Source organism: Carcharodon carcharias, chromosome X, assembly GCF_017639515.1.
Source record: "Carcharodon carcharias isolate sCarCar2 chromosome X, sCarCar2.pri, whole genome shotgun sequence".
In the NCBI taxonomy this organism is placed as follows: Eukaryota; Metazoa; Chordata; class Chondrichthyes; order Lamniformes; family Lamnidae; genus Carcharodon; species Carcharodon carcharias.
The window spans coordinates 20,911,725-20,937,468 of NC_054507.1; the positions used below are offsets into that span (position 1 = coordinate 20,911,725).

General features: G+C 49.1%; 1 protein-coding gene across 1 annotated transcript; it reads left to right on the forward strand.

Annotated features, from left to right (window-relative positions):
* The first annotated feature begins 6,044 nt into the window (after nucleotides 1-6,044).
* On the forward strand, nucleotides 6,045-24,380 carry wnt10b (wingless-type MMTV integration site family, member 10b). The gene is made up of 4 exons (XM_041180276.1): nucleotides 6,045-6,058; nucleotides 11,127-11,389; nucleotides 15,779-16,143; nucleotides 23,866-24,380. Exons 1-4 carry the CDS (start codon nucleotides 6,045-6,047, stop codon nucleotides 24,322-24,324), a joined length of 1,101 nt encoding a protein of 366 aa, XP_041036210.1. The 3' UTR covers nucleotides 24,325-24,380.
* The last annotated feature ends 1,364 nt before the right edge of the window (nucleotides 24,381-25,744 follow it).

Sequence of the window (25,744 nt, forward strand, 5' to 3'; positions counted from 1 at the left end):
GAGAGAGAGAGCGTGTGTGTGTGTGTGCCTGCCTGCATGTGTGTGAGAGAGTGAGTGAGTGTGTGTGTGTGAGAGTGAGTGTGTGGGTGTGTGTCTGTATGCATGTGTGAGAGAGAGACCGAGTGAGACTGTGTGTATGTGTGAGCCTCTGACCTGTTCTTGTAGCCACAGTATTTATATGGCTAGCCCAGTTCATTTTCTGGTCAATGGTAAACCCCAGGAGTTGATAGTGAGGGATTCAGTGATGGTAATGCTATTGAATGTCAGGGGGAAATGGTTAGATTCTCTCTTGGTGGAGATAGTCGTTGCCTGGCACTTGTGTGACACGAATGTCACTTGCCACTTGTCAGCCCAAACCTGGATATTGTCCAGATCTTGCTGCATATCGACACAGACTGCTTCAGTACCTGAACAGTCACAAATGATGCTGAACGTTGCTCAATCATCATTTAACATCAGATTGAGGAGTGTGTGTGAGAACAAGTGAGTGCATGTGAGTGTGTATGTGAGAATGAGTGAGTGTGTGTGTGAGAATGAGTGAGTGTGTGTGTGAGAGAACGAGTGAGTGTGTGTGTGAGAGCGAGTGAGTGTGTGTGTGAGAGAGAGCGAGTGAGTGTGTGTGAGAGAGAATGAGTGAGTGTGTGTGAGAGAGAGCAAGTGAGTGTGTGTGTGAGAGAGAGAGAGCGAGTGGGTGTGTGTGTGAGAGAATGAGTGAGTGTGTGTGTGAGAGGGCGAGTGAGTGTGTGTGAGAGAGCGAGTGAGTGTGTGTGAGAGAGCGAGTGAGTGTGTGTGAGAGAGCGAGTGTGTGTGTGTGAGAGAGCGAGTGAGTGTGTGAATGTGTGTGTGTGTGTGAGAGAGAGAGGGCGAGTGTGTGTGTGAAATTCCACCAATTGATCAATGAATTGTAGATGTGTTACTATTTGAGATCTACATGTAACTAAACATTGTGATTCCAAACAGTAACTTCTCAGCAACTACACCATATTACATCGCTGAAATGATTTTAAAATGTGTTACCTTCATAACTCTTTGAACCTTGCTTTGAGTTTATTTGGCTGAGGGCTGTCAATGCTGGGGAATTTCCATTGCCTGCGCCTGGGGGCAACACAGTGAATGTACAAAATTATATTGGATTGAAGTAACTCTTTGGTTTTAGATGTGCAAGTTTTGACTTCTAAGATTCTGAGCCTTACAATTCTCACCACAGATGTGTATGTGATTAGCTACATGTGTGAGGGCGCATGTAAACTGCTTGTATATGTGTGTGGAGCTGTGGAGTGGGTATATTGGGATGAAAATATGGGGAATGTGTATGGGCTGTGCCTATTGGCATTAATGTACAGGGGATGTGTATATGAGTGTATGTAGGTCTACGGGGTACATTCATAGGTATATAAAATCTATGTGTATGTGTGTGTATATGGGGTTGGGGTGGGGTACGTCTGTGTGAGTAGAGATTTGTGTGTACAGTGCTACATGTAGGTATAGGTGTATATAAGCTTGCGTGTGTATTCTGAATGTTGACAGTGGTTATAAAGGGCTGCACATATGTGTGTTGGTTGTGTGTGTGCTGTATATATTTAAGAAGTGTATGGACTTGTGTGTGTGTAGTATATGAGGGGGTTGTGTGTATTGTGTGTGTATAGTTTATGATGAGGTGTATTCTGTGTGGGGGATGTGTGTGTGTGTATGAGAAGATGTATTGTGTGTCTAGGGTTGTGTGTGTATAGGGTTGTGTGTGTAATGGATGAGGGGTGTGTGTGTGTAGGGTGTGTGTGTAGTCAATGAGGGGTGCGTGTGTGTGTAGGGTGTGTGTGTAATGGATGAGGGATGTATGTGTGTGTAGGATGTGTGTTTAGTGGATTAGGGATGTGTCTGTGTAGGGTGTGTGTGTAGTGGATGAGGGGTGTGTGTGTGTGTAGGGTGTAGGGCTGTATGTAGGGTGTAGGGCTGTGTGTGTGTGTAGGGCTGTGTGTGTATGTGTAGGGCTGTGTGTGTGTGAGGGGTGCTATATTGTGTGTGTAGGGTTGTGTGTTTTGTGTAGGGTTTGTGTATGTGTGTAGTTGATGAGAGGGGTGTATTGTGCATGTAGGATTGTGTGTGTATGAGCAGTGTGTGTGTAGTGCGTGGGGGGGGGCTGTATTGTGTGTGTATGAGGGGTGTGTGTGGGGGGGGCGGTTGTGGGTGTGTGTAGGGTTGTGGGTGTGTACATTGTGTGTGTAGGGTTGTGAGTCTGTGTAGGACCATGGATGTGTGTATTGTGTGTGTAGGGTTGTGGGTGGGTGTGCGTGTGTGTGTGTGCACTGAATGAGGTGTATTGTGTATGTGTGTGTGTTGTGTGTGTAGTGGATGGGAGTGTATTGTGTGTGTAGTGGGTGGGGGCGTATTGTGTGTATATGAAAGTGTGTGTGTAGTGTGTGTGTTTAGTGGATGAGGTGTATTGTGTGTGTGTGTGCGTGTATATGAGGGGTGTGTGTAGTGGATGGGGTTTATTGTGTGTGTAGGGTTGTGTGTGTGTTTACTGTGTGTGTAGGGTTGTTTGTGTGTGTGTATTGTGTGTAGGGTTGTCTGTGTGTGTGTGTTGTTTGTGTATTGTGTGTGTGCAGGGTTGTGGGTGTGTGTATTGTATGTGTAGGGTTGTGGGTGTGTATAGGGTTGTGGGTGTGTGTATTGTGTGTGTAGGGTTCTGTGTGTGTGTGTGTGTGTGTGTGCACTGAATGAGGTGTATTGTGTGTGTGTGGTGTGTGTGTGTAATGGATGGGAGTGTATTGTGTGTGTAGTGGGTGGGGGTGTATTGTGTGTGTATGAAGGTGTGTGTGTATTGTGTGTGTAGCGTGTGTGTTTAGTGGATGAGGTGTATTGTGTGTGTGTGCGTGTGCGTATGAAGGGTCTGTGTAGTGGATGGGGGTGTATTGTGTGTGTAGGGTTGTGTGTGTGTGTGTATTGTGTGTGTAGGATTGTCTGTGTGTGTGTTGTTTGTGTATTGTGTGTGTACAGGGTTGTGGGTGTGTGTATTGTGCGTGTAGGATTGTGGGTGTGTGTAGGGTCATGGGTATGTGTATTGTGTGTATAGGGTTGTGGGTGCATGTATTGTGTGTGTAGGGCTGTGGGTGTGTGTATTGTGTGTGTAGGACCATGGGTGTGTGTTTTGTGTGTGTAGGGCTGTGGGTGTGTGTGTTGTGGGTGTGTGTATGGTTGTGGGCGTGTGTAGAGTTGTGTGTGTAGGGTTGTGAGTGTGTGTAGGGCCATGGGTGTGTGTATTGTGTGTGTAGGGTTGTGGGTGTGTGTAGGGTCGTGGGTATGTGTATTGTGTGTATAGGGTTGGGTGCATGTATTGTGTGTGTAAGGCTGTGGGTGTGTGTATTGTGTGTGTAGGGCCGTGGGTGTGTGTGTTGTGTGTGTAGGGCTGTGAGTGTGTGGGTTGTGGGTGTGTGTATGGTTGTGGGCCTGTGTAGAGTTGTGTGTGTAGGGTTGTGGGTGTGTGTAGGGTTGTGGGTGTGCATCATGGATGGGGGTATTGTGTCCGTAGTGGATGGAGGTATATTGTGTGTGTGGTGGATGGGGCTGTATTGTGTGTGTAGTGTGTGTGTGGTGAATGGGGGCATATTGTGTGTGTAGCATGTGTGTGATGGATGGGGGTGTATTGTGTGTGTGTGTGTGTGTGTGTGTGTGTGTGTATGAATGAGGGGTGTGTGTGTGTAGTGTGTGCGTGTGTGTGCATGTGTGTATGAGGGGTGTGTGTGTGTAGTGGATAAGGTGTATTGTGTGTCTAGGATTGTATGTGTGTGTGTTTTGTGTGTAGTGAATGGAGGCTGTATTGTGTGTGTAGGGTGTCTATGAGGTGTGCATGTAGTGTGTGTGTAGTGGATGGGGATGTATTGTGTGTAGGATTGTGTGTGTGTATGAGGGTGTGTGTGTAGTGGATGGCAGTGTATTGTGTGTGTTGAGTTGTGTGTTTGTGTGTGGGTGTAGAAGATGAGGTTTATTGTGTGTGTGTGTGTGTGTGTAGTAGATGGGATGTATTGTGTGTGTGTAGTGGGTGAGGTATATTGTGTGTCATGCACGTATGTGTGCGAGGGGTGTGTGTGTAGTGTGTGTGTGTGTAGTAGATGGGGGAGTGTTTAGTGTGTGGGGGGTATGTGTGTATTGTGTGTGTAGTGTGTGTGTAGTGGATGAGGTGTATTCTATATGTAGGGTTGTGTGTGCATGAGGGGTAAGTGTGTAGTGGATGAGGGTGTATTGTGTGTGCAGGGTTTTGTGTGTGTGTATGAGGGGTGTGTGTGTATTGTGTGCGTATGTGTAGTAGATGAGGTGTATTGCATGTGTAGGGTGCATGTGTAGAGTGCATGTGTGTAGTGGATGAATTGTATTGTGTGTGTTGTGTCTGTGCGTATGAGGGGTGTGTGTGTATTGTGTGTGTGTGTGTTTGTGTGTGTGTGCATGTGTAGTTGATGGGGCTGTGTGTATTGTGTGTGTAGGGTGTGTGTATGAGGGGTGTATGTAGTGGATGAGGTGTATTCTGTGTGTAGGGTTGTGTGTGTATGAGGGGTGTGTGTGTGTATTGTGTGTGTGTAGTGGATTAGGTGTATTGTGTGTGCATGAAGATTCTGTGTGCATTGTTTGTGTGTGTGTGTAGTGGATGAGGTGTATTGTGTGTGTGTGTGTAGGGTGTGTGTGTATGAGGGGTGTGTGTGTGCCGTGTGTGTGTGTGTGTAGTGGATGAGGTGTAGGGTGTGTGTGTGAGGGTTATGTGTGCATTGTTTGTGTGTAGGGAGTGTGTGTGAGGCTGTGTGTAGGCCTCTGTTCCTGTGCATGAACACATAGGTGACCACCCGCAAGAACACATTCCAAGTTTAAAAGAAATTCGAATGTTTCATACTTTGGCGACGGGTGGCCGCATGTTCTACACTCCTGCCGCATGTTGTAATCTTTAGAAAGGAGTCTGGGGAAGATGGAGTACGGAGAGACTAGTCCACTATGGTTCGCTTTATCCGATAGTAAAAGTTGTCCCCCTGTGTGTCCATGCAGCAATACAGGGAGCTTTCTGACAGGGCTCAATCCCAGGCGCTGCTGCTGCTGCAGAGAACGGGATCAGAGAAGCGTTTCCAACCGAAACAGGCGCGTTTTTGTAAGAAAAACCTTTGTCACGTTGTCTCTGATTGTGTTGGGGGCTCATTGGCAGAGGGATACAGTGCGGACTGGAGCGCACCCCATGAATGAATCCCTGAACGAGGAGCGCTTGGCGGATCTGGAAAGCTTGGCGTTCAACACTTGAATTCGGTTTTGGATTGAAGAGCGTTTGAGGGTTGAACCAAGGTCAGCATCTTGCCCGTTAACCCCAGCTTTCCGAGCGTGTGGGGACACTGGCATCGCTTTCAGCTGACATGCCATTCAGCCCCTCAACTTTCCTAAGCGTTTGTTTGGGTGTAAGCAGGTTGTGTGTGGCCAGAGGCTCCTGTCAGTCTGAACAAGGGAGCGCGGTACATGTTCTGATTTCGGATATTATCGTGAAGCAGGTACATGTCCGCACAGGATATCAGATTCCCAAATTGTCAGAGCGCTCAGGCAATGTTGACCTGTGAGCAGGGTTAGCCAATCAAGTGATGCCGTTTGGAATTTCCCGTCGATTTCAATGAGGAGAATTCCAAAGCTCTGGGAATGACGCCCCCGCCCCCGCTGTCGCTGACACCACCAGCTGTCTCTCATGTGGACTGTTGTGTGGTTAACCATTTCCGTGTTATATAATTGTAATGGCAGATCTCAGATCTATCACCCGCCATCCTGGACATTGTCAAGATCTCCTCTCCAGTCTGAATGTGGCCAGGCCCCTTTATCCTTCTCAATACCTCTGGTTACACCTATTAATAATACACCATTCCGCTGCGAACTGTAAACACGATTGATGCTTTATTTGTCAATTTCTCATATTATTTAGGTATGGAAAGAGCTCAGTGGTCATTGTCCAAATCGATTTTTATCGAGAGTGGGGAACAGTTGACTTGCGCTATGGTATAGCATGTCTAAAGGTATAGCATGTCTAAGGTATGGCGCGTCTAAGGTATAGCGTGTCTATAGGTATAACGTGTCTATAGGTATAACGTGGTCTAAGGTATAGCGTGTCTAAAGGTATAACGTGCCTAAAGGTATAGCGCATCTAAGGTATAGCGTGACTATGAGTATGGCATGTCTGTAGGTATAGCATGTCTACAGCATAGCATGTCTATGGTATAGCATGTCTACGGTATAGCATGTCTACAGCATAGCATGTCTATGGTATAGCATGTCTACGGTATAGCATGTCTACGGTATAGCATGTCTACGGTATAGCATGTCTACAGCATAGCATGTCTACGGTATAGCATGTCTATGGTATAGCATGTCTATGGTATAGCATGTCTACGGTATAGCATGTCTACGGCATAGCATGTCTACGGTATAGCATGTCTATGGTATAGCATGTCTATGGTATAGCATGTCTACGGCATAGCATGTCTACGGTATAGCATGTCTACGGTATAGCATGTCTATGGTATAGCATGTCTACGGTATAGCGCGTCTAAGGTATGGCTCGGTCAACGGGGACGCAAGTCTCAGTTTTAAGCACTGCGTGAGGATGAAAGGTGCAGAATAACCCCTGTTACTCCATCACAACTCTCCACTTTAATTCGGTCTTCAGTAGAGCCTTGGATGAACATTGGAACAGAGGGGAGCTATTCGGCCCCTCGAGCCTGCTTAGCCGCTCAAACGGGTCACGTCAAAACCCTGGAACTCCCTCCCTAACAGCACTGTGGGTGTACCTACACCGCACGGGACTGCAGCGGTTCAAGAAGGCAGCTCACCACCACCTTCTCAAGGGGCAATTAGGGATGGGCAATAAATACTCGGCCAGCCAGGGAAGTCCACATCCGGTACACCATTTTCCCCACTATCCCTTGATGTCATTAGTATCCAGAGGTCTGTCGATTTCTGCTTTGAACATACTCAAGTGTGAACTTCCCTAATCTCTCCCTAGTGGACTCTGTTTGGGGGGGGGGGGGGGGGGGGGGGAGAGTGCCTGTTTGTGGACAGTTTTGGTTCGGTTCGGGATTACTCGCTTTAATCAGTATCTTTACAACCCGGCAGCCAGAACTCATTCGATCAGTCTCCAACTGGAAATCTAGGAATGACCGCGAGGCGAGGGGGGAAGCGGTGAATGAGTGAAAGTGTGACTTGTGTGTGTGTGTGTTTTATACACTCGCTTCCTCACGTCCACAGATCGGCAGGTTTTACATCTCAGTCTGGGCTTGGGAAGCAGCCCCGATTGAATTGGCGCTTTCACACTTTTCCCTCAGCCGTTTGCTTGGGAATTCGATCCAGCAGCCCAGGGGAAGCAGCAAACTGGGAAGATAGGCTCGCTCACCAGGGCCAAACTACTGCTTCCCCTGTTCACTGCACATCAGAGTGTCCCCAGCCCTCCACCTTGTGATCATTCTGCACTTCAGTGGAACAAGAAAAAACAGAAAATGCTGGGGAAACTCAGCGGGTCTGACAGCAACTGCGGAGAGAAGAACAGAGTTAACGTTTCGAGTCTGTCTGACTCCTTCAGACTTGAAGACTTGATGGGCCTGTTTCCTTATCTGGATTGATACGAGCTCAAAGTGACACGTCTCTGGGCGCCGCTGTTGGTCTGGTCAATGATAAACATGGACAGGCAGCCGCCCTCCTCCCGCCTATTTTAGTCCTGGTGTCTACAAGGCAGATCCCCGGCTTTTGGTGCTTGCTCTGCCCTCCCACGCCATTCAGGCTCGGCCGAGTCAAAGCCGCCTCCAGCTGAAGGGGACTGAGTGCACGGATCAAAGCTCAGCCGAGAGAAGGTGCCAGGGATCCAGAGGGAGCGGATCCTCCGCCTGGATTGGGAAACTCTGACTTTTGTTGGGGGGAGGGGGGGTGGCTTCTATCCGCAGTTCTGCACCCGGCTTAAATATAGAGGGTCGGGTCTCACTTGTGTCTGCTCATGACTCCCTCATTCCCCCCAACCCCCACCCAACAGTCTCTCCACCCCATCCACCAGTCTCTCCCCCCACCCACCAGCCTCCCCCCACCCACCAGTCTCTCCCCCACCTACCAGTCTCACCCCCCACCCACCAGCCTCCCCCCACCCACCAGTATCTCCCCCACCCACCAGTATTTCCCCCCCACCCACCAGTATCTCCCCCCACCCACCAGTCTCTGCCCCCCACCCACCAGTCTCTCCCCCACCTACTAGTCTCACCCCCCCACCCATCAGCCTCCCCCCCATCCACCAATGTCTCCCCCCACCCACCAGTCTCTCCCCCCACCCACCAGTCTCCCCCACACCCAGCAGCCTCCCCCTCCACAAAAAAGAGTGTTGGGCAGAGTCCGATCAACGTTGTCTGTGGTCTAACCCAATGGAACTGGCAGAGCCAATGTTCCGAGATGAATAAATACAAAGGAGCCGACTTATTCATATAAAGAAGTCAATGTTTAAAAATAAGATTTCGACTGTTCACGAGTTTCAACAGAGAACTTGCAGCCACGTCCTCGGTTCACTTCAGAACGAAAGCGCTAGCCGAATGTCTGTTTAAAATAACTATTTTAACCCAGTTGGTGATCAGAATGTCCCCCTCCTACCCCACCCCCCAAAGCTACAGGCCTTCTGGGATTTCAGGTGGCCTGTATTTTGGACCCCGTGATTAAGTAGCCCCAAGAGCAAGCAAGAGTAAAGGTTTTTTTATTACCCCCACCCCCTCTGACAGGCGAGATGTCTTAATCTGGACCTTTAGAAGGAGCCTCCCCCTGCGCCAGTGCGGATTCTCCCGCTCACTAAGTTGGTGCCAAGTTGCGCTAGCCCGGGGACAATGTTAGCCCTGGGGTTAGAGTAAGCCATTCCGCCTCTGCCCAGGTCTGAGAGACCGGTAGGTCCTTCCGAAGCAGCTCGGGGGGATGGGGGGAGCGGCGGCTTCCAAGCGATTTATACACGACACAACGTGACCGAGAGTGCCGGACCTTTGAGTGTAACTCTTTCGAGTACAAACCCGTTTCCATCTGTTTCAGATGAAGTTACATTATTTCATAGTTTATCGTTGTGAGATTTGAACTCTTGATCTTGGGGTTACAAACCCAGTACCATAACCACTTGGCTATTTAGGCCAAGCTGAGTGGATGTCGACAGAGACAGGAGCAAAGCAGCTGGACATTCTGCTCTACCTTAAAGCTCGTTCTCAAAACCTCTGGGCTGTTGTTTGCCCGTTACATATCCCCCTCTTCACTCCACCACCACACCACCCCCCAACCCCCCCCCCCCCACCAACCCCCCACCCCACCCCCCACTTGCCACTTTTGTGGCCCACTGACCTTGGCGAGCTTTTAAGTTGTTAACTCCCGACTTCTCGGCTTCCACGGTAGAATAAAAAAAAGGGGACCTGCATTTTGTGCGGTGCGGTGTCAGGTCTCCGGGAGAAATGTCAAAGGCTTTGGCGAGCAATGAATTGCTTTAATTTGCGGTGACTGTCAAAGAAAGCAATAGGTGTCCTGTGTGTGTTTTGTGTGTGTTTTGAAACACCCCTGCCCCCTAAATAACCCAAATAATGGAATCTGTACAAAGGGAATAGAATGGGGGTGGGGGTTATATTGAAGCCTAGAGCGCGCTTCGAGACTTGAATTTGCTTTTGGTATTTATCCTTTTGATATGTTTCTTGTCGCTTTTTACAATTCAACTCAACTATTCTTGGATCCGTTTCTGAATTATGAATATTTAGCGACATCGTGCGCGGTGTCAAGTGAAGCATTACATTTCTGTACGTGTGGTTGGCTTGAATGTCGATTGATAAACTTCAATATACTTGTGTGTGTGTGTGTCTGTGTGTGTGTGTGTGTGTCTGTGGGTCTGTGTCTGTGTGTCTGTATGTGTGTGTCTGTGTGTGTGTGACTGTGGGTCTATGTCTGTGTGTGTATCTGTCTGTGTGTCTGTGTGTTTGTGTCTGTGTCTGTGTGTGTTTCTGTGTGTCATAAGCGTGTTGAATTTTGGACGGGACGAAGGGTTTGGAGAAGGGACAAGGTCCCATTAACAGCGCCCCCCGACCCCCTATTGTCTCTTGTCCCCTGGCATTTAACTGGAGGCTGCACCCACTAGTCAATATGAGACAGAAAGACACAGAAGATGTGATGCGCCCGAGGATTGAGAGGCAGAGTTTAAAGGGGGGATGGAGGGGGTGGAATGCACCTCTCCACACACACACACACACACACAAACACGCACACACAAAACCCCCACCAGCACCACTTTGCCTCGGCTACTAGTGAGGTTTAATTTTCAAAGGTCCCACTTTGAGCATTTATGATTCGCGGGCAATGATCAAAGTCTTCAGTTTCAAACAGCGAACTTGTTTGATCCACTTTCGCCCAAGAGAGAGAGAGGGAAGGAAACGAGAGGAGAGGGAGCTAGGCGTTGGAGAGAGTGAGGAAGAGGGAGGGAGAGAAGTAGAGAGAAGGAGGGGAAGAGAGGGGGAGAGAGAACAAGGCAGGGGGTACGTGGCGGGGGTGGGGATGAGAGAGACAGACAGACAGAGGGAGGGGGCGCAGAGCAAAGGGTGTGAATCAAGACAAGCTTGAAATACAACACAAAGATAGAGGGAGGTAGAGAGTGACAGATAGAAAGCCTCAGCGATTTGGCAAATGAATACTGCCTGGTCTATCTCGGTACAATGTGTCTTTGAACTGAGTTGGGGATTTCTCTCCTCCTCTGCGCGACTGTGCGTTTGAAAAAGGAATCCTGAAACCTAGCGGCAGAGAGGAGCAGGAGGCGATGAAAGCTGACACTGGGAACGGGCTGGAAGTGACCCTGTTCCTCTGGCGGTCACACCGAGCTTGAGCGCTTCGCTCTTAGGGTTCTTGCCAATCTCTCCCGTACCATGGCAGCTCCAAGAATCTCCGTGCATCTCTCTTTGCTCATCACCCTTTCACTCACATGCTGCGGGTAAGGATACGAAAACGATTCTGAGTGAAGTGTTCACGCCCCTCAATTAAAATTGTTTTATTATTAAACCTACCTTCTCGCACTGGGACTCGACATGCTTTGTAAATGGGGATGCTAATTTCATTCCGCATTATTTGCCTCTCTGCCTTAGTGTCGCCGGGAATGAGATCTTGGGACTGAAGATCCCGGTAGACCCGATCCTGACAGCCAACACGGTGTGCCTGACCCTGCCAGGTCTAAGCAGGCGTCAACTGGGACTGTGCGTCAGGAGCCCCGATGTGACGGCCGCTGCGGTCCAGGGCATACAGATCGCTATCCACGAGTGTCAGCACCAACTCTGGGACCAGAGGTGGAACTGCTCGACCCTGGAGAACGGTGGAAAAATCCTGCAGGAAACCGTCATCCTGAGCAGAGGTATGGGACTCGAGATACACTCACTCACACACACTCTCACTCACACACGCATACACAACTCATACACTCACTCACACACATTCTCACTCACACACACTCTCTCACTCACACACACACACGCTTACACAACTTACACACACTCTCACTCACACACTCTCACACACACGCATACACAACTCATACACTCACTCACACACATTCTCACACACACACTCTCACTCACACACACTCTTTCACTCACACACACACACGCTTACACAACTCATACACACACTCACTCACACACACTCTCACTCACACACACTCTCACTCACACACGCATACACAACTCATACACTCACTCACACACATTCTCACACACACACTCTCACTCACACACACTCTCTCACTCACACACACACACGCTTACACAACTCATACACACACTCACACACACTCTCACTCACACACACTCTCACTCACACACGCATACACAACTCATACACTCACTCACACACATTCTCACACACACTCTCACTCTCACTCTCACACACACACTCTCACTCACACACACACACGCATACACAACTCATACACTCACACACATTCTCACACACACACACACACACACACGCATACACAACTCATACACTCACTCACACTCACACACACACACACACATACACACTCATACACAAACTCACTCCCACAAACTCAATCACACACACAGTCACACTCACACACACACAGTCACACACACGCATACGCACACACTCATTCACACACACACACATACACACACTCACTCACACACTCTCACACACACACACAGTCACACACGCTCACACACTCACACATATTCACTCACACACACAGTCACACACACACACACACACTCCTGACACTAGGTTTGGTGGGGGATGGTATTTTTAAAAACTAATGTCCATGACCACATTTCTATCCCTGTTTGAGGTGAGTTTCTGGCCCCCATCCGTCTCCAGGTTGACAACCCACATACTGAGATCAGAGTCAAGCCCTCACTGGTTGGAAGCTACTGAGACTCCAGCTGCATTGTTTACTGTGGCAGTGTCCCTGAAATTAGAGTGTGAGTCCCTACAACACCCCCCCATCCCCAGCTCCCAAGTATTAATTAGACTTTGCTGCTAACCTGCTATCTTTTACACTGGGCGTGTGAGGGAGAACTCCCTCACTCACCACTGGCTTAGACATGAACCCACCCACCCCTCCAGCAGCACCAGCCCGAGTATATCTGAGGGTTACCTCCTCAGTGCTCAATTATGACAAGTCTGCATTTGTTTCCCTTGTCTGACTGAATGAGCATCCCTGCATCAAAATGTGTAACTGATGAATGGCGATGCTGCTCATTAATGAGCTAAAGAATTGGACTCGGTATAAACAGAAAAGATACATTGCATTTGATGATGAGGTTTTGTGCTTTGATTGCTGCACACTTGGTTTTCAATGGGCTGTGCTGAACAACAGGGTTAAGACATAAATGTGCCGCACGTAGTTATTGCCACCAAACTGACAGGCGATGGATTTGGAAAGCTCTTTGTACGGGTGATCATGGCACATGCTTGAGCCTACAAATTGGAGTGGGTCCTTAAAGCAGCATCGTGACCAAGCACCTGAACACTCAGCTGGATGGGAAGGGATATTCCGGAGAGAGAGCTCTTGGTGTCCTGGTCAATGAACATCAGAGAGAGAGAGAGAGAAATAAAAACACATTATCTGGGTCATGATCACATTGCTGTTTGTGGGAGCTTGCTGTGCACAAATTGGCTACATCACAACAGGGACTGCACTTTGAAAAGCGCTCCATTGGCTGTAAAGTGCATTCTTCTGTGTGAATAACTAGAAGTATCCCAGAATGTTTGCTATCTCCTGATCCTGTAAACCCGGAAGAGCTGATTCCATGCTGTCTCCTCCGGTTCAAAACACCGATGGCGGTACCGTTCCCAACCAGTTAGCGGGGACCAGCTCCCCGAAGCAGTATCTCCAAGCTGTGTACATGGCACTACCTTGTCATGCAGTTTCAGGAAACAAAAGAGCGGTGGATCTGTGCGCCCGTAATCTCCAGGCACCAAGCCAGTCAATCCAGTTTCTATACTGGGCATTGAGAAGGGGAGAAATGAATGGTTCCACTCACAGAAACATCTGCAGTGAACTCAAACCAAGTGGATGTTCATCCTTCATGATCCATCTGCTGCCAGTTTAATCAGGGAACCTTACAGCTAATCGTAGCCAGTTCAGGCAGCTGCTTCGAGCTCCCCAAGGCACTTTAGGGAAGGAAATCTGCTCTCCTCACCTGGTCTGGCCAGACCCACAGCAATGTGGTTGACTCTTAAAATAGCCCCCCTGGACAAGGGCAATTAGGGATGGGCAATAAATGCTGGCCTAGCCAACGATGCCCACATCCCGTGAATGAACATTAAAAAAAGGTTGCCTTTTGCAAAGACACATTGGCTGGATTAAGTGACTGGGCCAAACTGTGGCAGATGAAGTTCAGTGTGTGGCAAGTGTGAGGTGACCCACTTTGGATTTAAGTTGTGGGGTGTTGAGGAGGGGGAGGTGTCAGGGTATTTTCTAAGTGGGGGGAAGTGAGGAACTGTGGAGGGTTAGGAAGCTCAAGGGCCTGAGGAACTAAAGAAAAATTCAAAAGGTGCAAAAAAGAATCAGAAAGATGAACCGATTGTTGGCCCTTACATGATGGAAGCCCTGGTTACATAATGCTCTGCCCCTCAGTAAGGATATACTCACCAAGGCTCCTTAGACAGCACCTTCCAAACTCATGACCACTGCCACCTAGAAGGACAAGGGTAGCAGATAGATGGGAACACCACCACTCCCCTCCAAGTCACTCATCATTCTGACTTGGAAATATATCGCCATTCCTTCACTGTCGCTGAATCAAAATCCTGGAACTCCCTTCCTAACAGCACTGTGGGTATACCTACACCACATGGACTGCTGTATACTATACCGTGAAGATTTATCAGAATTATACAGGTGATACCTTACAGGAATTAGACAGAATTATAAAGGATCCAATATAAAGGACAGGTTGCATGGCCTAGGATTGCATCCCTTGAGTATCGCAGATTAAGCAGTGAGCTCATTGAATTGTTTTCGATTATTAAGTGAATTAAAGGGGGTCAATAGAGAGCAACTTTTCCTCTGGTGGGGGGAGCCCAGAACAAGGGGGCAGAACATTAAAATTTGAGCCCAGCTGTTCAGGGGGTGATGTCAGGAAGCACTTCTTCACACAAAGGGGAGAGGGAATCTGGAACTCTCTCCCACTAAAAAGCTGTTGAGGCTGTGGGGTCAATTGAAAATTTCAGAACTGAGATTGATGGATTTTTGTTTGATAAGTGTAATCTTGTGGTGCAGTGCATAGTGTCCCTGCTTCAGAGACTAGTAGCTCCAGGTTCAAGTCCCACCCCAGGCCCTCATGGCCAAGGGAGGTGTGTTTATAACATGACCAAGCAGGTTGATTATCAATTTGTAAATCTTACCAACATACACTGCAGGCAGTAAGAGCAAGAGAGATTCCTGGTCAGCCAAGGACATTGGAGCCTCACCCATCACAATCCATAGCTCCAGACTATGACATGCATGGAAAAGTGCATGTTACCACAGTAACCTGGACTCCCTGAGTGATCTGCAACACACCAGCATTAAGGGTTATGGAACCATGGTGGACACACAAGATGGAATTGAATAGTGCCCTCTCATCCCTATGTAAATTCATTTTTATTGGGAATGTTGTGTTTAAAGGGAAGTAACAGTTTTTTATTCATCCACGGGATGTTGGTTTCGCTGGCTGGGCCCAGCATTTATTGCCCATTCCTAATTGCCCTTGAGAAGGTGGTGGTGAGCTGCCTTCTTGAACCACTGCAATCCATGTGGTGTAGGTACACCCACAGTGCTGTTAGGAAGGGAGTGCCAGGATTTTGACCCAGCGACAGTGAAGGAACGGTGATATATTTCCAAGTCAGGATGGTGAGTCGCTTGGAGGGGAACTTCCAGGTGGTGGTGTTCCCATCTATCTGCTGCCCATGACTAGGTGGTAGTGGTCGTGGGTTTGGAAGGTGCTGTCTAAGGAGCCTTGGTGAGTTTCAGAACAGGCATCTGAGTAATATTCTGGATGAATGATGGGATGTCTGTGTTTTTAACCCTTTTTAAGGTACGGTAATAAACTCACACGCACATACCTCCCACATTTAGCAATTTTGGAACCGTGTTACAAGCAGGCTGCTAATAGTCTGATATCCCAGATCTGGACTTCCCCTTCTGTCAGGAGCTTTTCTGCAGTTTGGACTGTTCTTTTTAACTCTGTGAGCCTGAATTGCCAGCTCGGTAACCCACATCTTCTTGTGCCCCGCCCAGGATTCCGGGAAAGCGCGTTCATGTTCTCGCTGCTGGCTGCGGGGGTCACCCACTCGGTGGCTACCGCTTGCAGCCTGGGAAAGCTCAAGGGCTGCGGCTGCGACCAGAAGCGGAGAGAAGACGACCAGAACCTGCGCTTCAAGCTTCACCAGCTCCGGGTGGAGGCCCTGACCCAGGGTCTCCCTGTCTCCATCCCTGAGCCCGAGGAGCGTTTCCCTGGCATCCAGGACTCCTGGGAGCGGGGTGACTGCAACCACGACATCGAATTCGGGGAGAAGTTTTCCAGGGACTTTCTGGACTCCTGGGAGACATCGAGAGACATCCACGGGAGAATGAGACTCCACAACAACAAGCTGGGAAGGCAGGTAAGCAGTCATTGTGAATGTGTGTGCGTTGGCCTGTCAACGTAAGTTTGGTGCTCAACATTTTGACCAGGACACAAGCACATGTCTATGAAACGGAGCTTCAGTACTTGTTGTGAATTCCCCTCTGGGAGAGGAAGGTCGGTGTAAAAAGTTCTTCTCTTTGGCCGAAAGGCCTGAGAATTTTTCGAGTATCTCAGTTCTACAGGAACCAAGATCCCACTCATCCCCAACAGAGTAACAGACCTGTTTATCCCCACCCCTCCTGCCTGAGGGAACGGTAGAGGCAGGAACCCTCACAACATTTAAGAAGTATTTAGATGAGCGCTCGAAATGCCATAGCATACATGGCTACAAGCCAAGTGCTGGAAAATGGGATTAGAATAGATAGATGCTTGATGGCCAGCATGGACATGATGGGCCAAAGGGCCTGTTTCTGTGCTGTATAACTCTACGACTCTTTAATACTGTGCACTTTGAGCTAACCAAGTGGCTTAACGGCGCTAAGTTGTATGTTAAAGGCGCTAAAGTGTGTGTTAACGGCGCTAAAGTGTGTGTTAACGGCGCTAAAGTGCCTATCGATTGGGAGACGGTTCTTTTCCTTGCTGTCGGAGCTTTTTAATACAATCAGAAACAAAGATCTGAGGAAATTGTAGCATCAGCAACACAGTCACCCTCTGGCTGGGAGTACAGTGCTGATGGCCAGGAGCAGGTGAGTGTTGCCTTGTTGCAGCTGTGAGTACAATACGGATATAGCTGCAACCTTCACTGAGTCAATGTCCCCGAATTATACTTTGGGCTATAAAGCCGGCAGCAAGCGATCCTGTTCCCAAGAGTAAAGGGCATGGATATATACAACCTGAATGAGTGGGATGAGTCCAGGTTTTTAAAAAAGGTTGTGGGACTTTGATTTTCAGTCAATTCACGCACACCAACCAAAGCAGCTTCTTACAAACTAAATCCCACCTGCACCCCCAACACCACCCACCCCACACACACCACCCACCCACCCACCCACACACCACCCCCCCACCCACCCACACACCACCCCCCCACCACCCACACATCACCCCACCCCCCCACACACACACCACCCCCCCAACCCCAACACCACCCACCTACCCACAACACCAACACCCCACCCACCCACCCACCCCCAACACCACCCACCTATCCACAACACCAACACCCCACCCACCCACCTACCCCCAACACCACCACCCCACCCACCCCCAACACCACCACCCCACCCAGCCCCAACAACACCCCCCACCCATCCCCAACACCACTAGTCCACCCCCCACCGACCCACCCACCCCCAACACCACTACCCAACCCACCCCCAACAACACCCCCCACCCATCCCCAACACCACTAGTCCACCCCCAACACCACCCCCCACCCACCCACCCACCCCCAACACCACCCCCACCCACCCACCCCAACACCACCACCCCACCCCCAACACCACCACCCCACCCACCCCCAACAACACCCCCCACCCACCCTCAACACCACTAGTCCACCCCCAACACCACCCCCCACCGACCCACCCACCCCCAACACCACCATCCCACCCACCCCCAACAACACGCCCCACCCACCCCCAACATCAATAGTCCACCCCCAACACCACCCCCCACCGACCCACCCACCCCCAACACCACTACCCAACCCACCCCAAACACCAACACCCCACCCACCCCCAACACCACCACCCACCCACCCCCAACACCACCCCCCACCCCCAACACCACCACCCCACCCACCCCCAACAACAGCTCCCACCCACCCCCAACACCACCCCCCACCCACCCACCCCCAACAACACCCCCCCCACCCCCAACACCAACCCCCACCTACCCACCCCCCAACACCACCACCCCACCCACTCACCCACCCACCCCCAACAACACCCCCACCCACCCCCAACACCACTAGTCCACCCCAACACCACCCCCCATCAACCCACCCACCCCCAACACCACTACCCAACCCACCCCCAACGCCACCACCCCACCCACCCCCAACACCACCCCCCACCCACCCACCCCCAACACCACCACCCCACCCACCCCCAACAACAGCTCCCACCCACCCCCAACACCACCCCCCACCCACCCACCCCCAACAACACCCCCTCACAACACCACCCCCAACACCACCACCCCACCCAACCACTCCAACACCACCACCCCACCCACCCACCCCCAACACCACCCCTCACCCACCCCCAACACCACTACCCCACCCACCCACACCCATACCACCACCCCACACCCCACCCCCAACACCACCATCCCACCCACCCCCACACACCACCCCCCACCCACCCACACACACACCACCCCCCATCCACCCACACACTACCCCCACCCACCCACCACCAACATCATCCCCCACCCACCCACCCAACCACCACCACCCCACCCAACCACCACAACATCATCCCGCACTCACCCACACATCACACCACACCCCCACCCACCCACCCCAACACCACCACCCCAGCCACCTAACCACCCCCAACATCATCCCCCACCCACCCACACACCCATCCACACACCACCCCCCACCCACTCACACACACACACCACCCTACCCACACACCACCCCCCCCACCCACCCACACACCACCCCCCGCACCCACCCACACACACACACACAACACACACACAAAACTCATTTAGCAGGAGCATTCAAATCAGTGATTCTGTATAATATATGTGGCTAGAATGGTAGATTCCTTCGATACCAGAACTATTTCCACAGATCTCACAAGACAAAGATCAATATTAATCTTCAACATTTTATACATTGAGTATTGCTGAGAAAGAGACAGTTGAAGCTTTTCACCTTTCACTCATTAGGACACACCACAAGAATACCAAAATATTCCTGTTAAGTGTTCTGATGAGTGCAAGATGAAAAGCTTCGACATGTCTCTTTTTACTGCAATGCTCAAGTTCTGTGCTACCAAACGACATCTATGTTATCGTGAAAGCACATTAAAATACCCACAAGTGTACATTAAACTGGGCATGCTGTAGCAATACAGTGAAAAGTTGGTATAGTCACATCTTGGCATTGGGTTGTAGTCACGTCCACGGCACCATGTGGCTGGCATCCATTGGCTCGCTTGATGTCTTCCACAAGCCGTGGGGAAACTGTAGGATCTTGATTGCTTCATTGGCTCAAATTTGCAAATTGTTGGTTTTTGTTGGAAGGGGCTGTCTGATTTTTATTACCTAGTTCCTCCTTATAGTTGTCCTGCTGGCATAGGGCACCTGAACGAGGGCACACGGCATACCCCTTTACCACACACCTGAGCATAGTAGCACAGATTCACTCAAAGCTTTCTGTGTCTTGGGTCATATCTGACTGGAATCCATACTGCAGCCTCTGACTGATTTAACCGTTTCCTTTATTCTATGCACGGTGTACCTTTTCTTTAACTACTAAAACAATCCATTTTAAATGTGTGCAGAGAGTTGATCAGTAAACTCCAAAAAAAGTGCTCAAACTCTTTCTGACATCATTTCGCTTAACTCTTGTGACATTAGTTTCTTAACTGAACAGAAGGGGTGGCCTATGGTAATACCACACCATGCGATGAAATAAGTAGCCCGACAAACTTGCCACACTCATCTAAACTGGCACCACAGAGGTATGATTCAATAGGGCCTGGGTGTACACACATAACGTTTTAACTATCACATGTCCCTCAATGTAACAGGAAAATCACATCCAGCTTTCTTAAGAAAAGATTTCCCTTCATAACTTCCTTTGTTAAATCCTTCAGCACAAAAGGATAGCCCTCCGATATCTGGTAATAGGCCTCTCTTTAACTATTCCAGGGTTTTCAGGTGATTTGCAGATCATTCAAAGTGTACTATGAATTGAGAACTGATGGTGCATTTCTGTAATTTTACTGGATAGTATTCAATAATACAAAATGATAGAAATCACAGCACATGAGGCCATTTAGGTCCAAATATCTTTTGGAAAATTCTTTCATGGAATTTGGGTGTCTCTGCCCAAGACCAGCATTTGTTGCCCAGCCCTAATTGCCCTTGAACTGAGTGGCTTGCTGGGCCATTTCAGAGGGTAGTTAAGAGTCAACTACATTGCTGTGGGTCTGGGATCACATGTAGGCCAGACTGGGTAAGGACAGCAGATTTCCTTCCCTAAAGGGCATTGGTGAACCAGATGGGTTTTTATGACAATCGATGATGGTTTCATGGTGATCATTAATTCCAGATTTATTAATTGAATTTAATTTCCACTGGTCATCATGGTGGGATTTGAACCCATGTTCCTAGAGCATTAGCGGGGGCCTCTGAATTACTCATCTGGCGGTATTACCAGTATGCCAGTCTTCCCGTTATTTGTTATTACTTCACCATCCCCATTATCCATTGTATCTTTCTACAATACGCCAAAACCAGTACAGGGGTGGCACATCCCATTGCAAACTGCCATATAAACATTTCCTATGAGGATTCTCACTTTAAGATGGTCTTGCTTACCTGTTTTACTGTGACGCTGGGAGGTAGCACTAGAACAGGAGTTTCAATGTAAGTCCTGACTTACCCTCAGAGCCTCGGGCCTGTTAATCTGTTCTCACAGCCCCTGTAGAACTCTCTCTCCTGTGAGTGGTGTTTGATTCTTTCCTTTGTTAACTTTTATTTCTTTCAAATTTTAACATTTTGCTGGCTGTTCAAATATTTTGGATTTTCCACCTATTTGCTCTCAGTAAGCTATGTTTTTCATCTAGTATTCATTGAATATTCTGCCATTAATTTCATTTTTTCCATTGCACTCCACTCTCAATGAACTTTACCCCACTTGTGTCTTTGTCCCTGCTCTGGTTCCAAGCCTGACTTTTCCATCATTAGCCACCTCTTTTCTGATGCTCAGGCCCTATCCCACCCTCAGTCTCCACCTTCACTACTGACTCAGCTTCTATCGCACCCCCCTCCATCACAGATCCTGTACCAGCAACTCTTCTCTAACCTGCAGTCACTGCCCCCTTGCATCTACTGAGGGTGATTTATCTGTAATCATTCTTGGCCACTTACAGCCTATCCTATGCCACAATTTCCCTTCCATCTGATCTCTGCCTCTTCTTGTGATATGTATTTTTTGTGAACATACGAATTGGGAGTAAGAGGAGGCCATTCGGCCCCTCGAGCCTGCTCCACCATTCAATAAGATCATGGCTGATCTGATTGTAACCTCAACCCCACATTCCGCCTACCCCAATAACCTTTCACTCTCTCGTTAGTCAAGAACCTATCTACCTCTGCCTTAAAAATATTCATTGACCCTGCCTCCGCTGCTCTCTGGAGAAGAGAGTTCCAAAGAATCCTGACCCTCTGAGAGAAAAGAATTCTCCTCATCTCCGTCTTAGACGGGAGACCCCTTATTTTTAAACTGTGTCCCCTGGTTCTAGTCACTCCTACAAGGGGAAACATCCTCTCAGTATCCACCTTGTCAAGTCCCCTCAGGATGTTATATGTTTCAATAGGATCACCTCTCAATCTTGTCAACAATTCAAACAGAAAGAGGTAGGTTTTAAGGAGTGTCTTAAAGGAGGGGGATGAGGTGGAGAGGCGGAGAGTTGTAGGAAGGGAGTTTCAGAGCTTAGGTCCTTGAAAGCTGAAAGCACGGCCACCAATAGTGGAGCGATTAAAATTGGGTGTAGGACGAGATTAGAGAGTTGGGGTGGAGGGGGGAGGACATGGCGGGATCTGAAAACAAGGAGGAGAATTTTAAAATTGAGTGGCTGCTGGCCTGGGAGCCAATGTAGCTCAGCGAGCGCAGGGGCGATGGGTGACTAGGACCTGGCAGTAGCTAGGATACAGGCAGGGTGGAAGATGGGAGGTTCGGCAGGAGTGCGTTGGATGAATCAAGGCTACAGGTAACAAAGGCACGAATGAGGGTTTCAGCAGCAGATGAGCTGAGGAAGGGATGAAGTCAAGTGATTGTTACACAAGTGGAAACAGGCCATTTTTTACATTGAGTTCAATCGGCAATGCATCCCATTAAAAACCACAATCATTTGAGAAAAGCAAGTTCACTTATTGACTAAAAAAACAAACACTCAAAAAAAAATCTCTAGCACAACTGCAAACAAACATTAGTCTTGGCAAATCAAAACAGAACGCGCTGGAAAAACTCAGCAGGTCTGGCAGTATCTGTGGAGATGAAACAGAGTTAACCTTTCGAGTACAATATGACTCCTCTTCAGACTCTTCTTGGCAAATATCATTCAACACATATAAAACCTCCCCACATACATCATCCAGGTAAATCTACATGTTCACACAAATTGCTGCAGATAAATACAAATAAATTAGCATAAGATACAAATATCATGACCAAAACGCACATCAGCTGGAAGTGAAACACACACACACACGCACGCACACACACACACACACACATACACACTCACGCACACGTGCACACACACACACGCATGCACACACACATGCACATGCACACATGCACATGTGCACACACACACACGCACACGTGCACACACACACACACACACATATACTCATGCACACACGTACATGCACACGCACACATGCACATGCACACATGCACACACGCACATGCACATGCACACACATGTGCACACATACACACATGCACACATACACACACAGGCACACACACGCACACACATGCACATGCACATGCAAACGCACACACGCACACACATACACACACACTCACACACACACACACATGGCGACACAAGGTAAAGTCGCACAGAGAAATCACAATGACAGAATGAGAATGCGACATAAATCATAAGGTGATAGGACCCAATGTGAGTAATGTCACAGATCTGCCAGTGATATATTAAACACTTGATGTTGGTAACACTGTAATGCCCCCAGTCCATTGAAATCGCTGGGCAAGGCTGTAAGTATAATGTTTCTTGTTCTTAGCCATTCCATGGGCAGCGCTGTAACCACTTCTGAACCTGTTACCACAAACACAGTGAAAAGGCAAAAACAGAACCTCAGAGCTTACCCTGCCTGTTTCCATTATCGATGCAGATGAACCTACTGCGTATGTCCAGCATTTGGTTTTCTGTTCCATCTTTCCAGCGTTTTTGCCATTTTTCTTTCTTATTTGGAAGCAAGGGACCCCATGGCAATATTTCGATGAAGAGCAGGGGAGTTGTCCCCGGTGTCCTGGCCAATATTTACCCTTCAATTAACATCACAAACACAGATTATCTGGTCATTATCATGTTGCTGTTTGTGGGAGCTTGCTATGCGCAAATTGGTGCTGCCTTTCCTATATTACAACAGTAACGACACTTCCAAAAGTACTTCATTGGCTGGAAAGTACTTTAGATCATCCTGGGGGCATGAGGGGCACTTTATATAAACTCAGGTCTCTCTCTTCTCCCCCACCACCCCCCACCCCCAACGCCCCCTCAAGCTAAGTATGAGCACGACCACCAGAGATGTATAAGTATATCTTAAGTATATCCAAGGGGCTCCCATATTGGAAGGGATAGGTTAAAACCTGTGAACTGAGGTCTTATCAGATCATTAATATCATTTTGATCATTTGCGATCAATTTTGATCTGCCTGTTGTGTTAAGATGGTGCTGGAGAGGGGTTAGCAGGTCTGTTCATTGCTCCAGTCCTTCCTATGGTATTCCTGTTTGATTGCTTTTCTTCTAAATTTCAGGCAGTGATTGACAACATGAAGCGCAAGTGTAAATGTCATGGCACCTCTGGCAGTTGCCAGTTTAAAACCTGCTGGCAGGTGACCCCTGATTTTCGACGGGTCGGGGCTGTGTTAAAGGAGCGATTCCAGAACGCGGTGCTCATCAAAACACACAATAAAAACACAGGCCAGTTCAGCCTGAAGCCAAACAGGAGGAGGATTTACAAGGACATGGTGTACTTTGAGAAATCACCCGATTTCTGCGAGAAGGACCTGGGCACAGACTCACCAGGCACACGGGGACGGGTCTGCAGTAAAACGAGCCAAGGGATGGATAACTGTGACAGCCTGTGCTGTGGGAGAGGGCACAACATCCTCAAACAGAGTCGAAGCGAACGGTGCCACTGTCGGTTCCACTGGTGTTGCTACGTGCTATGCGACGAATGCAGGGTCAGCGAGTGGGTCAACGTGTGCAAGTAACTGTGGGAACGCTGGGACACCTTTCCTTCTTATGCAATGTAGACTTTCCCTGTCTTTCCCCCCCCTACATATTTTGATGGACGAGAGGTGTACTTCCACATAATGTGCTTGTTGGAGCAGGGAATTCTCATGCGGAGGGAGAAGAGAGCAGCACCACATTCACTAATGGTCCCTTTCGCATCACCCAATCTTTGCAGCAATTGGCTGAGAATAGGAAGCTATCACAAGGGAAAGGTATTCAGAGCCCACCTCAAATACTGTGAGACTAGCTTATTAGCTTAGCTTGGTGTTGGGGTTGGTGGGGAGGGGGGATGTGGAGGTAGAGAACACTGAGTTTCTTAAACCCTTTGAAAGCTGTCCTATCACATTTCTAACCTGCCGGCCTTTGGATCTATTCTCCAAATTGCACCTGGCCTTATCACTGAGATGAGAGCCGCTGCCAGCCCTCCCTAGTAGATACAGTGCTGGGTTACCGAACCTCTGCTCCACATTCTGATGACCAGTGCCCGCTCTGGCTGGCGCTGCCACTCTGCTCGGTTCTCTTGTCAAGGCTTCTTCGGAACAAGCCCCAATATGACGTTCAGATTAGCCTCGGGTTGACTGGCAAAATGGACAATTTAAGTTCAGAGCTGTAGGTGTTGTGGCTGCATGGATCCAGGGTAGTCCCTTCGAGAGCTGACAGATGTAAATGTTAATCCCACAGCAAGGATGGAATCAGCACAGACCTCAGCTCCAATCGACATCAGCAGCCGCCATTAACAGATACAAGGAAATAACTTATATTTGTGCAGTGTCCCTTATAAAAAGACCAATCGGAGTGGGGATAGGTGGACACCCAGCAAGGGGAGCAAAAGGGATTACGTAGTTGGGGGAATGGGCTGGTGGGGGTGAGAACCAGAGGCATCTTGCAAGAGGGATGTTTTTGAAGTGAAATAGCAAGCTGGGGTTGTTTTGGAAGAGAGGCATATTGGCTGGGAGATCGGTCTCTGGTGGTTAAAGAGAGAGAGGGAGTGTGACACCAGCAGCAATCCTGAGCCAGAGGAGTGGAAGGGCCTGGGTGGAGACATTTCCTGCAGAAGATTACTCAGGTTGGTAGGCGGGGGTGGGGGATTAAAAACTGAGGGTGAACTCAGTCCCTGGGCCACCACGAGTTGGGCGAGGACATAGACGGCTTTAGTGGGACATCACGCAGGTGAGAGCTTGGGCAAGAGAGTTTGGGATTATTTGAGGATTGAAGGGTGGGGGTAAAGGGAAAATGCCTCAAGGTTCTGACGGACAGGCCGAGGAGAAAGCGAGCGTAAGCTGATAATGTTCGGAAGCTGCAGAAATTCTGGTAGTGGATTCTTGAGTGTGGAGCATTCAGCTCAGGGTCTGATGGTCTATGGGGCATTACTGGCCTCAGCTGGAACAGTTAGTAGGA